Source organism: Pyrus communis, chromosome 10 (assembly GCF_963583255.1).
Source record: "Pyrus communis chromosome 10, drPyrComm1.1, whole genome shotgun sequence".
Classification (NCBI taxonomy): Eukaryota; Viridiplantae; Streptophyta; class Magnoliopsida; order Rosales; family Rosaceae; genus Pyrus; species Pyrus communis.
The window spans coordinates 23,568,234-23,582,036 of record NC_084812.1 but is presented as its reverse complement, the minus strand read 5'-3'; the positions used below and the strand labels follow the sequence as shown (position 1 = coordinate 23,582,036).

The 13,803-nt window shown below is 34.9% G+C and overlaps 1 protein-coding gene across 6 annotated transcripts; it reads right to left on the bottom strand.

Moving 5' to 3' along the window:
- Positions 1–755: 755 nt before the first annotated feature.
- On the bottom strand, positions 756–9,668 carry LOC137748138 (light-mediated development protein DET1). 6 transcript variants are annotated; one of them, XM_068488227.1, is made up of 12 exons: positions 9,503–9,668; positions 9,159–9,283; positions 8,370–8,794; positions 8,034–8,262; positions 6,790–6,906; positions 4,950–5,018; positions 4,721–4,777; positions 2,916–2,996; positions 2,647–2,820; positions 2,438–2,533; positions 1,988–2,087; positions 756–1,315 (listed from the first exon to the last, which is right to left on the bottom strand). In XM_068488227.1, the coding sequence occupies exons 2-12, from the start codon at positions 9,270–9,272 to the stop codon at positions 1,176–1,178; spliced, it is 1,602 nt and encodes a 533-aa protein (XP_068344328.1). In that variant the 5' UTR covers positions 9,273–9,283; positions 9,503–9,668; the 3' UTR covers positions 756–1,175. The 6 variants fall into 6 exon arrangements, with proteins under 6 accessions (XP_068344328.1, XP_068344332.1, XP_068344327.1 ...); XM_068488231.1 differs by having other exon boundaries at positions 9,176–9,283; XM_068488226.1 differs by having other exon boundaries at positions 9,520–9,668.
- Positions 9,669–13,803: the final 4,135 nt, after the last annotated feature.

Below are 13,803 nucleotides of genomic sequence, written 5' to 3'. Positions count from 1 at the left end.
CGTTTGGAAGTACTTTAAAATTTTAATTGGAGTATCATGATTCGCAACATAAAATATGTACACAGATTAACCGCCGTGGATACGCTGCAACTGCAACGCTTTACAAAGACAAGTAAGAGGGATTTGTAACGATACTTTGCAAGGCTCCTGACATGACTTTGTAGGGATATGAGATTTTCTAATCCCTCTTATCGCATTTTGTGTTGCTTTTCTTATTAACTTGACCTCAATCCATGGGGGACTTGTACAAGGGAAACATTTTGTATATAATTGTACCCTAATCATACTTTTCTACAAGGTCCTCTTTAAATACATTATTTGAAAACCATACATCTTCCAACTCCACTTGTCTCTCAATATATTTCCTTTTGTAATTTTCACAAGAGCTTAGATGGTGATTCCACACTTTAAATGCTTTTAATCAACAAAATCTGCTTATGATGAAAAAAAAAAAAAAAAATCATTTACAACACTCTACTATTAGAATTAGTCCAAAAAATCACCACGTACTATTCAATTTTAAGAAGCTGATATTGACGCTATCAATAAGTAAAATATACTTTTTAAAGTGCTAATAACAATACTCTGGAATTGGTTGTGGTACATACATTTAATACATTTATCATCTAACGACCAGACATGCAACCAAAAATATCCAACCGACCGTTAGATAGTGAATCTATCAAGTAAATGCATATACGGCCTCACAGCATCGAAAAACAATGGTTGAGACTTGATTTGAGAGAAATGAAAGATTTACCAACAGTAATTCTTATACACGAAAATCAATGTGTTGGGCTCATTATAATTTGATTGTACAAAATGGATGCTTTCCATAACTAAAATGCTTAAAACCAACCAATATCCTCAAAATACCCTTAACCTTCGACACTTGTTTTGTACAATTTATACGGTGACCGTCATCGATGCCTCGAACAGAGACCGACATCACCAGGGCGACCAAAAGACCAGTTGCAGCTGCCCTCATCGTCACGATGAAGCTCGTCACTACTAGTCTTCTCCTAAGAGAGAGGCCATTGAACACGGGCCTCACCGAAGATGAGTAATCCAAGACTGATATTGAACTTGTAATGTACAATTGATTCATTGAATTACATATTTCACAGAAAGGCTGCTTAAAATAAGAGCCAGTAGATAGCAAAGAAATACACTACTTATTTCCGGAAGTGAATATTCAAAACTGATGGCTGCAAGGACATACTCTGCTGGATGGACAGAGCAAGAGGCAAAAATGGATGAAAAAGAAACGAAGAGATCTTTTTAGTCCGATTGTCTGCGCTACCAGCTTCTGGACCTATTCAAAAGGCCACAGCATCATTTATCTGTTTAGTTCACGTCACTATGAAAACACAAACACACGCACGCACGCACACAGGCAAGCACACTATGAGCCAAATCAGAAACTAATTGATCATCTAACTGCAATCCAATTAATAGATGAACATGATATATTCGATAAATACTGTTTTTATGCAATATTCACCAAACTGAAATTGTTTAGCCATTTGGCTGTAGTCATAATCATTCCAGTGCATCGCAAGCACCAGGTTCGTCTATTTATCTTATCAACTGGATACACAAATGGTCTCGATTTCGATTATTCTTTTGCAAGAATGATCCTTACAATGGGAACTTGAAAATGCAGGGTCCTAATGATGTGATCACATTGCAAATTGGGTCTCATGCTCTCATGACGTGGTCATTAGGTTTATTTACTTTTTATTTTTCTTATTTTTCATTTTGGTACCTAAACATGGAGACCAACTTACATGGCATGCGTACACTGTCACGTGGCATCCCCTTCCAACGAAATAAGGACATTTGGACAAAAAAAAATTACGTCTTTATTTCATTGGAGCGGAATGCCGCGATGGCGGTGTACCCTTTCCATGTAAGTCCTCCTCCTGAACATGGGGTCCTTAGGTTAAATTTCAATCACAATATAGGCATGCACGTAAATAAATACCTGGTTTCATCTTAAATTTGAGTACTTTTGGTTTCCTTCTTAAGCAGAACTTTATGTGTTGATCTGGTGAGGGTCTATGCCGATCCATTGGAGAAATTGACTGCAAGAGATACATTTGAAATTGTGAAACCTTAAGGAGGAGATTGAACTGACAAAACTTATTTGCCCATAACATAATTAATCTAATGCCACAAAGTGCACTATAGAGAGAAAAGCGCACGAGATTAGGTATGGGCTTTGTGGACTTTAGGGGGTGGATTGACAGTACATACGGTTTCAGAAATTGAATTCGTTTATTTCATGAACAAGATGACTTCATAGGTTTTCCTTTGCTAAAGATATCTGGAGCATATACATGCACATGATGGCACTGACAAAGACTATCCTCAATATAATTCAAAAACAAAGCAGTGCATGAAATGGGGAAAATTTGTAGTTTCTGAATCAAACCTTTTCATCAAACTTAAAAAGTGATTGGTCAAAGTAGGGAGAAGGACTCTCCGACTGACAACTAAAAGGCAAAGAGGCTAGCACCTTCTTCACAAACTGCAGGATCATCAGCAGATTATAAGTGAGGTTTGAGCACATAGGTAATTAACCAGGATAACGATAAACCTTGTTCTCATGCCTTGATGATGCAAAAATAACCGAAAGATCACCTGTGAAGAGGCTGAAGAGCTACTTGCTTTATTTTTATTACTTCTGAGTTGTTCTCGAGCATGCATGTTATTTGAGTGAGATGAAGTGAAATTTAAATACAATGAATTTCTCGAGGTTGCATGGAAGTGGTCGCCGAATTGCTCAAACAAGAGATAAAGCTCATCTGCCGAATTCTACAAGTAAAAATGTCAAATAAAGCAAGTTCTACATTAAATTGTACAAAAAAAAAAAAAAAAAGAGCGAGAAAAAACAATTGTCACAATATTACCTGATAAAAAGCTACAATTTCAGTTGTCTCCATGTTATATACTGCAAAAAAGGATCGGTGATGATCTACATTGCGAGATACCTGCATAACACATATACAATAATGACCAAAATTGTCATGTACTCAGACAACGAAAAGGCCACATCAAGGAAAATAAATCAAATAGTCAGAAACCCACAATTTGAAACTGATAAAGTTTGTTAGTTTACCACCATTCCCAAATGCTTCAGCTGTTGGGATTTGTTTTACTATTATAAAGCTCCCACTCACTTGTGGGCCTCTCTCCACAACTAGACCCCAACATGTGGAATTCAACTTATTTGCAGGGATTCAAACTAAAGATATCCTGATCTGTTACGATGATAAATTCCATTCCATTACCACTTTCCAAAATCTGTCAATGGATTGGATTTTGATCTCAATCTGACTTGAATCCAGTGTAATTAATAAGATATGTATTGAAGTTTTCAATTTTGATAATCCTATTATGCTCCGAATCTGCTAACCCATTAACTTAATAAATAAAATATGGTTTAAGTTGATTCGATCTGCTAATAATTTAGTTCCACTAAATAATATTAAGTTTTGCAAACCTTTTTTTTTTTTGTAAATATTGTACGTGTGAAGATAATTGAGTTTTGTTGTGCACTAGTGCCATACATAAACTATTTACCAAGTATAAGAGTTCAAACTAAAATATAAAGTAGATAAACACAATAAAAAGAACAAGGTCATTAATGAGATCTTAATTTGTCAAACTCTTAATATAAATCAGATAAAGGTAGTCCGACTCTAACTCGATTATTCTCAGATATGGACTGATAAGTTAAATCTGAATCAGGTAATCAGGGGTTCTCTCTTGAAAGTTCCCAGAATTTTAGCTAGCAAACAATCAGCTGCACCTATCAAGGCTTAGATAATACACTGCCTAATATTACCTTCATAACAGTTATTTCAGAAAGTATAGCAATTTGAAACCATCCAATTTTTCAAAGGTGTGGGCATGTGAATAATGGAATAAAGAACACATGAACATGGAAACAGCAGAGAAAGTTAACTAATTATGTCATTCCATGTCACATTTTCATGTTTGTCACAGCCTTCTACTTGTAATCACCCAATGAAAAAGTGACCTCTCGCCGGTTTCCTTTTTATGTTAAATTCAGAGGAGAAGACCTCTGTATTCTTCCTCAATCGTGTGTGATGTGCAAAAATGGAGCAAAGAATGTGAACCATTCGTTCCTGCACTGTGCAGCTGTTTTCTAGTGTCTTTTGTGTATTTGCTGGTCCTCTGGTGTTCTTTAGGCTGTTATTCCTTTACAGTTCTCTTGTTTCTTTGTTCTTGTGGACATCTTGTCCATTGTTTTATACTTTTTGTCTCTTCTTATTGAATTTTTGTTTCCTATCTAAAAAATATTGAACTAATAAAAGGCATATTGACGAACTTTGTGCAGTAGGCTCACGTCAAAGAAATCTTGGGAATGGGATGTTGACCAACAAAAATTACTGAATGAGCTCTGTAAGTAATGGATACTGTAATTACCCGCCTCAGAATCATCTTATACACGATGGAAAGGTGGTCAAATTGATAGTGTCAACTCTTTTAGACCTGATGCATAACTACAATGTTGGGGTGACTCATTCCATAAGGCATCTGGGTACAATACTCCAGAGTAATTGATATCCTTTCTTTCAGGGACTCAATTGGAGAGGGAGGATGAAATTACGTGGTCAAAGAATGCCCAAACATTTAGATACTACTTTGAAGCTAGTATGATATTAATGGAATGCTAGAAAGATCTTACCACTCCATCTACACTACCAAACTTTATTAGCAGGTGGTGCCGGTCCAAGAACTGTACCTGCCCAAGAGTTGCGTATAAACAACTTGTTACAAGTCATATTTGATGCGGAATATCAGATTTTCCTGTTATATAGAGCAGTGAAGATTATGCAAATGACTTCAGAATTCTAAAAATGGCAAAACACAATATGAATGTATTTGTAGAGAGAGAAAACAAACTTAGGTCATACCTTCCAGATAATCAAGTCAACATAGTCTTGAAAATGGAAATAGAACTTCTTCTTCAGCAATTGGACCCTCTAAAGTTAAAAAGAAAATATCAGTTAGCTAATTGAATTAAAACTATTTCCTTCAAAACACATAAAATTATTTCCTCCACAAAAATCAAACAAGTAGAGGTCTGTTATGCATTTTAAAGTAAAGCCTGCGTTGCCCAGATTCCCAGCAATAGGTTCTAATGCCTCCGGCCTTTACTAGAATACAATAAAAACACAGCACAACTTCCGGTGGACTTATATCACCCTTTCATAGGCTCGGCTACGTTCTGAAATGATATGTTTATTTCCAAAGTAATATTAATATCATTTCAGACCGTAACCGAGCCTAGAAGGAAAAAACACATTTAAGATAAGTAACTTGAGGCTACTGTTTCGAATAGAAAGTCCCACATCAAGCATCCCAAGCCTCGCATCTCCACCTGTTGCAGGTTCAGTAGGATGTTCAAAGTTTAAGATGTGCCAGCACATGCATTTCATCCAAGTGTGAGGCCCAATTTGCCCGCACATGCTCCACATACCCAATAATAACTTGCAAATTTCTTTAGCTCAATTCAACAAAAGGTGACGGTGCATGTTAATCTCATATTGATAATTCTAAGTCATGCATCTCAATATGCAAAAGTTATTGGCTTCTCCACTCAAAGCCAATTGGTTTTGGCTGGATTCTCCAAATTTAACATGATACCATGGAAACAATTATTCACATGTTAGGTCCAAGTCACAACACATATTCCACGTCACCCATCATAATTAATCCACGTATTTGGCTCATCCAACCACATGGGAGGGTGTGTGTTAAAATGTCTCACATCAGGCATTCTAAGCCTTGTATTCCAGTCATACAAATATTGGACATCAATTTATGGCTATTTGGTATAGGTTGGAAAACGTCATATTAAATACTTCTGCTTCTATCTTAACTATTTCAGTGCATCGTATAAACGAGATCTTAATCTAGTCCCACTTGCATATGCATATTATTGTTACCCTAAAGTCTATAGGATGGCGGAACAATTAGGTTCATGGTACAAATTTAGAAATTTGATATGCTTCTGTTGTTCCTGGTAATGTGACTTGCACCAGTTCCATGTACTCTCTGGGTCAGAGACATACTGGGTTCACTAGTTAAGATAGTGGTTCACACTTGAACACTTATCATTCAGGTCACTGGTACACAATCTGGCAGTAGGTCTCTACATTAATTCATAATAGGCTAATAGCATAAATACTTGCATACAGGCCCATTTAGATTACACATCCTTCTACCTAAGTTTGACTTTTCTGTACCAAAAAAAGAGCTTATGAAAAGTTTCTATAAATTTGTCAGGCTCACTTAGGTTTTAAGGCCTCTAAGTTGGAACCGAACAATAGGAATAGCAATTGCCATCAGTTTCTGTGCATCCTTGCTCTGGCTTCTGGACCAATGTAAACAAGATAGTCTAGAGAAGCACTAAGCAAACTGAGAAAAGACATATAACTAGCTTAAGTAGGAGGTCACCCAGGTGCTACATCAGAACAAGAATGATAAAACAATATGAAGATGGAGCTTCTAACAGCTCAAAGTCACCGAAAACTCTCCATGGACTGAAATGGGATGACGTAAATGTGACAAGACCAACACACAATTAATACAAGAAAAGCATTGAAAAAATTAACTAGGAGAGTATAAAAATAGTAGTAAAGAGTCAAGATTGTGAAATGTAAATGGATGCAATCTCCTGCCTGAACCATGCTTATAGTGATATAAAGCAATAATAAAACAATGAGCCAAAAAATGACAGAGAGAACCAACCGATGACTGATCTGATTCTTCATTCCATATTCCTCTAAATACGAAAGATAGCAACCGTTGTTTGATTCCGCTAAGAAAACAATAATCTGAAGAAGGCTGGCCCTGATGTAAATCAGTCTGCCATCAATAGGTGATTTGTCAATAGACTACTCGACATATCAAACATGAGAAAGAGTTCCTGATCACCAAACTTTGTCAATGTGATGATAAAATAAAGTAGGAAAAATTTGCATTAATTACTAATCTCTGGATCTATAAATGAAAAGGCAAGGTGAATGTGGTTGAAAATTCTTACTTTTGATGGTCAGGTTAAGGGTTAAAATGGCAGAAATTTACAACATCAAGTTTCAATCAAAATCAATCTCCAAGTTGTAAAGAACCTATACTAATGAGCAACGACACACCATAGCCAGAAACAGAATAAAAAACTCAGGGGCCATTTGATAACAATTCATTTTTGGTTTTCATGTTTTTGTTAGAGGTAGAAAGAAAGCATATTGGTGAAAAAAGAGTGAAGAAGAAGGCTGGAGGAAGGGTGGTGAAGGAATCTAGAAAATGATTATGAAAAGCTAAGTAAATGTAAAACAAAAAATTGAAAACAAATTGTTCACTTTCAAGCTTTTGTTTCACACATTTTCAATTCTCCCTCCTAACTCCCACCACCCTCCCTTTCACCTTTCTTCATCCTCATTTATCCCATGTAATTTCCTTTTTCCCAGCAAACAATGAAAACTTAAAACAAAATGGTTACTAAACGGCCCTAACCTTTGAGGCTGTAATACAAATTCATGTTGCCGCTGAGTCGCTGACTATGGAGAATGCATATTATCTTCAATTACTCTCATGATTTACCACCTAATTCCATATAGGAATTAGGAATATAAGAAACAATGACAAAAAACCCAATTGTTTTTATTGAAACATTGTGCATTCTCAAATTGTATATGCACACACCAGATAAATACCCTATTTCTTAAAAGGATTATGAAAAATTAAAAGAATAATAATTGGATAGATAGCTAAAAATGATTGTCCTCCCATTAATAATAAATATTATTTCAGTCTAATACCCTTTTGTCTCCAAATAGTAAGTAGGGAATAAAATATTTGTTCAGTCTTGCTTATTATTAGCAAAAGGTATTACAAATTCTTCATAAGTGAATTTCAAGTTTCTATATATTGATAATCTTAGCCAAGATATTAGAAAATTTCATCCATCAAAGTCTCAGTAAAGGCTTACTAACCTGAGTATTTGAAGTGAGAAAAAGCTGATCATCTTCACGACAAAATGTACCAATTGATCGTACATCAACAAGGTTGCCAGAATCCCTGATTTGCAGAATGTGTATCGTCTGATAGCGAAGAGACACAATCGCCAGTAAATCGTCATACAAGAAGACACCCATATTATGGGCCAGATTAATAAAATCATTCTGAAAGGACTTCTGATCCAGAACAACTCCATCCTCCAATCTAGTGAAAAATCAATCAAATAAGTAACATATAGACTAAGCTTCCAAACATAACCAATTAATTTTTTTAAAAGTAATATCCCGTACAAGAAAAAGGGAAACGCACACCTCAAGAGGTGAAATGTTATCTTTTCTATCGATGGGACTCCCTGAACAGCTCCTCCAACAGGGAGTGCATCATGAATTTGTGCAGTAGAGGTAGCAAATATTCCAAATTGGTTACTCCCCGTGTAAAGAAAAAAGTCTTTGCATATAAGATCGTTGCTAGAAGCAAGTGATACACAGTATAACTGGCTAAAGAAGCTCTCAAACTTCTTTGCTTTTGGGGGAAGATCATTAGTATTGCAATCTTCTTTGCATGAATATGAAAGCCATGCTGGTCTATAAACAATCAGATCTTGATGATTTCTGCTGAAACATATGAGGTATTGTCCATCATCAGTGAATTTACGGTAAATCTGATCTGGGCACTCAACTTCATATATGGTATAATCAGGGACTACATTCTCGTAAAATCGCCTAGTATAGCGAACCTGAGAGCATTAGCATGCATTAGTACTCAGGATTCTGTACTTATCCACAGAAGATGTTAAATAGGACAGACAACTATCAGGTTAGTTAGATATCAAACATATCTGGAGAACAGGTAAGGCTTAATAATATGATTTGATTGCTTTTTTTTTTTTTTTTTTTTTCTTTTTTTTTTCTTTTTGGTTCTCTTGAAGATCTTCTTAAAGTATCTTTATGAGACAGTCGACTCCAAGGAAAGCAAAATGTTGGAATTTCTTTTATACAAGCACGAGTTAAAAATTAAAAGAAGTTGTTGAGTCCATATCTTGTTGTACATTCCGCTAAATAATACAATAAAAGTAAAAAGTAATCAGAAGGAGAAGGTACACTGGTTCCAGAAGCACCAGACGAAATTTGGCGGTCGAAAATCCTGCAAACAACATTGCTTCTTTTTTTTGGTCTGAACACGTCCATTGGTGACTGATGATGCTGAAGCTCCATTGATATTCCACCTACAATCAATTACAATTACTTATTGGAAAAATCAAATGCTTCTACTAATTGAAAAAATCATTAGAACCCAATACAGATACACAAAAAGGAAATCTTTTCCTTTCTGGATTCTTCAAAAGACTTTCAATTTGACATCTATCACCAAATTGAATCAGAACAGTAAGCATAAGATTTCAAATTTCTCTCTTTGAAAACAAGGAAATTCATGAAAATTATACAAAAAGAAAAGCCTCACAGGCGGTGGCTGACGGCGGCGACAGTGTTTATTTTCCGGCAATATCGTGTCTCCGTTGCTTTTGAGTTCGATGAGAGAGCACAGAGAAAGAGAGAGAGAGTCGAAGGTGAGAAGCTGAGAGAGTGGTGTCGGGCCGTAAGACAGCTTCAGAAAGTTGATTCAAATGTCTATCGTTATTCGATTGGTAACAAAAGATAAAAGGACCACGCTCAAAAATAATTTTTCTAAAAGCATTTTCAATTATTTAAAAATATTTTTCAAATAAACCCGTAATGTCATTGGCACTACGGTTTCTCATTATTTATAAATGAAAATTTTTAAATTTGATTATTATTAATAATGATTCTGATAATACTTTATAGATGAGAACGAGTTCCTCTTCAATTCATTACGTGGTTGATTTTTCACATAATTTTATATTTATGATTGGAGCCATTCATATTTCAAAACATTTTGTAAAAATCATCTCTGCAACAAATCAATAAAATATAATATTGTTTAGTCATTAAGCGATATAAAACTAGATGAACGGATCCGGTAAAAAAATTACCAACCGTTTATCTATTTATTACAATTAATTAACCAAACAACATTATTTTTAATTAATTAATTTTTTTTTAAAAATAATTTTTACAAAGTGATTTATAATTCAAACAATTTTAATCATAAAATACGGAGTTTGATGAATGGATCACAACCTCCTCAATTTAATGAGTCAAACTTCTTCTTACCCGATATGGTTGCAATGAAAATAAATGTTTGGTCCTTGTGCCACCCACTTATTGAAGGTTTGATTTTTCAACAAGTAAGACCGTGGCATGTTACTCGACCACTCTTTTTGGTCACACCTTGCAAGCTTCCCCAAACTTTTAGGAGAATCAAAGGACTTGTTTTCTCCGATTTGAATTGACTATTGAGTTTGAGATCATGAGCTTCAATATTCAGTAGCAACTAATCGAAAACTAAACAGCGCTTCAGTAATCATTAACTAAATACTCAAACCATTTGATTGTTTTTTATTTAATACTAGAACAAGTTTCATAGTTCTATTCAGTAGTTAGCATCTGAAAAATCCTCAAACAGTTTCTATGGCATGAACAAAGGTTCAATAGCTCACCTAACATACCCAAAATACACATAACTACCATAGTGAACATACCCAAAATACACATAACTACCTGTTGATTTTAAAAACTACCTAACTTACATGGCGCGCAAGCTGAGTAATTAATAAGCTAACTACGTCTTTCAGTCGAATACAGGGCGGCCAACTCATCAGCCTAGCTCGACCGGGGAGTAAAAATGAATATTGATGTGGTGTTGGGTGTGTTGATGACTTATGGATCTTGCAACTATGACGGAGGAAGGAACATGTCTCGGCCTTCCGTTTCTAGAGCCTAAAGACAAGGTTGCTAGTTTTGCAAAGTTCAATATCAAATTCGGCTGTTAGTGTGCCGAATGTAATAACCTGGTAACACCTCATTCCACCGAGAAGGCTGATGAGATGACCTCTACCAACAAGGACTCGGAAATCCTTGCTGACCGAGACTTGGATAAATAACCAATCAGTCTCAAAGTAGTGTTGTTTATCCAAACTGAAGGTGCTTCTCGATCGACTAATTCTACGGCTCCAGTGTTGTTTATCTAAACTGAAGATGTTGTTAGTTGCTTTCACAGTGCTCTTTATCCAAATTGAAGATGTGTTGGCGGGAAAAAGGGGGGCAGTTATGTGTTGAATTGGAAGGGTTTGAATGATGCACCCCTTTTCTATTTATAGTAGCGATTTCCACAATAACTGAACTAGAATTTTACTCAGACTGGAATTCTCCATCCCAATCTGATTTGGCCTCGACCGATCTTAACTTCTATAGGATTCTGGACCAAGTTCTTTAATCATTTAGATTCAACCCTTGACTTACGGCATCATTTTTGATTCATAAGCTTTTAGCCTCTGAAGAATCCCTATTGAATTAGGGTTCGACCACTCCACCTTTATCTAGGCGGAAATCACATTCTGATAGGATTTGGCCGAACTCTATTGGGCTCGACCCATGGTAGAGAATATTCTTGATACTCCTTATTGGACCGAGAGCAACTCCAAGCTCGGCCCAAAGTGTTATTTTGGACCCAAACACTACCATACTTACTATGTGTATTTTGTATGTTAGGTGGGTCGATTGTTTTTAATTTAATACTCGAACAAGTTCCATAGTTTTATTCACACGAACAATAGAGAATACAAGGGTAGAGAACCAAGAGTGAAAAAGAGATCTAGAGCAAGGTTTTGATGTTTAGCATAAGAGTTTTTAATAAGTTCTTGTAATAGAGTTGTTATTCTCGATAGTACAGGTGATTTCTCAAGAGAGATCACATAGAGAGTAGTCAAATCCGAACCTCACTAAATTCTTTGTGTTTATACGTGGCGTGTTTCATATATTCGTATAACATTATCTTATAAATTTGCATAACACTAGAGACTATCGATAAACAAAATCAACTAAAAGTATTAAAATCTACAATAAGAAGAAGCAAATGAAGTGCAAATGGAACGACTCATAGCACTTTCCAACTTGACGCAAAATATTTTCAACTTGAAAATGAGACGAAAAAAAAAGTAACGAGGATTCTGAAACCAATATCCATAATAAAATGAAGGAATAGATTGATTCATTTGACTATAACAAAACATAGACAACAACTCAGGGTCTAAATATGCAGAAATGGAAAATATAAATGCGATGTAATGTCTGATTTGGTTTGACTTAAAACAAAAGCTCCCAAAGAAAAATGAAAAAACCCTTATCTATCCCTTGAATTGACTCTTATGGTTGGAACCATTTATATTACACTTTATTATGTAAATGTCATCTCTGCAAAAAAAAAAAAAAAAAAAAAAAAAAAAAAAAATCTATAAAATATAAGATAGTTTAGACATAGAACTATATAAAAACAAATGGTCGAAATCATTACAAGTATTATGAGCCATTTATCTAGTTGCTTCAATTGATTGACTAAATGATTTTTTTGTAAAGATAATCTTTACAATGTATTTTATATATAATATGAAATGTTCTAATCATAAGTAGGAAATCTCATGAATCAATCACGATGTTTTTGTATAGAATTTTTTTCATAATTTTTGCGCAGCCAAGTATCTCTTGTGATTTGTAGATGATGCTTTACTCTAATGACGAAAAATAGTTGTGCCTATGTACTATGGTGCGTGTTCGATCCCTACTAATTCATCTCATCCTAACAACTAACTATTTAACTCTACTAACAATATCGCACTACTAAAAGAAATCTCTCCTGAATTAGTTCGCTGCCAAAAGAGAAGATCTCTTGTCACACAAGAAACCTTATTTGTTTATATAATCTAGGACAATGATGAATCAATGAACCTATCTTCAAGTTATGGGCTCATTCGTAAGACCCATCGTAGTCATGGTGGCTTAACTCATTTGAAACATCAAAGTTGGTCAACCAATCGAAGATTAAATTTCCCATTGTCTTCATCGGCTGAAAATTGTGGAACTTTGACTCCATTAGCAACAATAATTTGATACAAAATCCATCACTATACATTTCCCAATTGAACCAGGACAGGATTAGCGCTAATCTTACTTGATCACCTTCCCATGAATGGACTAATGAGAATTAACAAACGTTAGATCATAGTGGATGAGATATATATTTAGTATTATTAGAACCTACACATAGACAATTATCTGACCTTGTAAAAAATTTCAGTGTACCGAGAACATGGCTTAGTATTTTAAGTGTTATAATACAAGTGTTGAATTTATTTTTTTTCGAGTATTCAACCACTTGTATTATGACACTTAATGTACAGGCTCTTGTTCTCAGCAACCTGAAAAATATCTCTTGACTTTAAGATGAGCTATCATTTTTAAGTTAAGTTTTAATTAAGAAGGCTATAGTTATTTTCTACTCTAATCATACTCTCTAGCAAGAAAATCCTCACTATGTGCCATTAGAATGAATTTTTTTAGGCAACGTTAAAACAATTATCGTTAATAACAAGCGCCACCAAGAGTCTAGTTGCGTGAAATCTATGTCTATTTGTGGATCTAGTAGCGATTGCATAACTTTGTTGTGGCTCGTTTGGTCTATTGTAAAGATAAGACACATGATTATAGTAGAATTTCTTTTTTCTTTTTTTTTTTAACTCCTCTTCAAATTTTAGTTTAAGAGCTCATTTAAGAATCTCAATGTCGATCCTGGATCTGACATATCAAAATATTCATATCACTCTCTATGTAG

Excerpts from the sequence above, each read along its gene's own strand:
- LOC137748138 (XM_068488227.1), bottom strand. The coding sequence starts at position 9,272 with ATGGAGCTTCAGCATCATCAGTCACCAATGGACGTGTTCAGACCAAAA. Across the intron at positions 8,795-9,158 it reads CTGGTGCTTCTGGAACCAGT|GTTCGCTATACTAGGCGATT; the intron begins GTACCTTCTCCT and ends TAATGCTCTCAG. Across the intron at positions 1,316-1,987 it reads CAAATTTAAGATGAAACCAG|GTCCAGAAGCTGGTAGCGCA; the intron begins GTATTTATTTAC and ends CCTTTTGAATAG.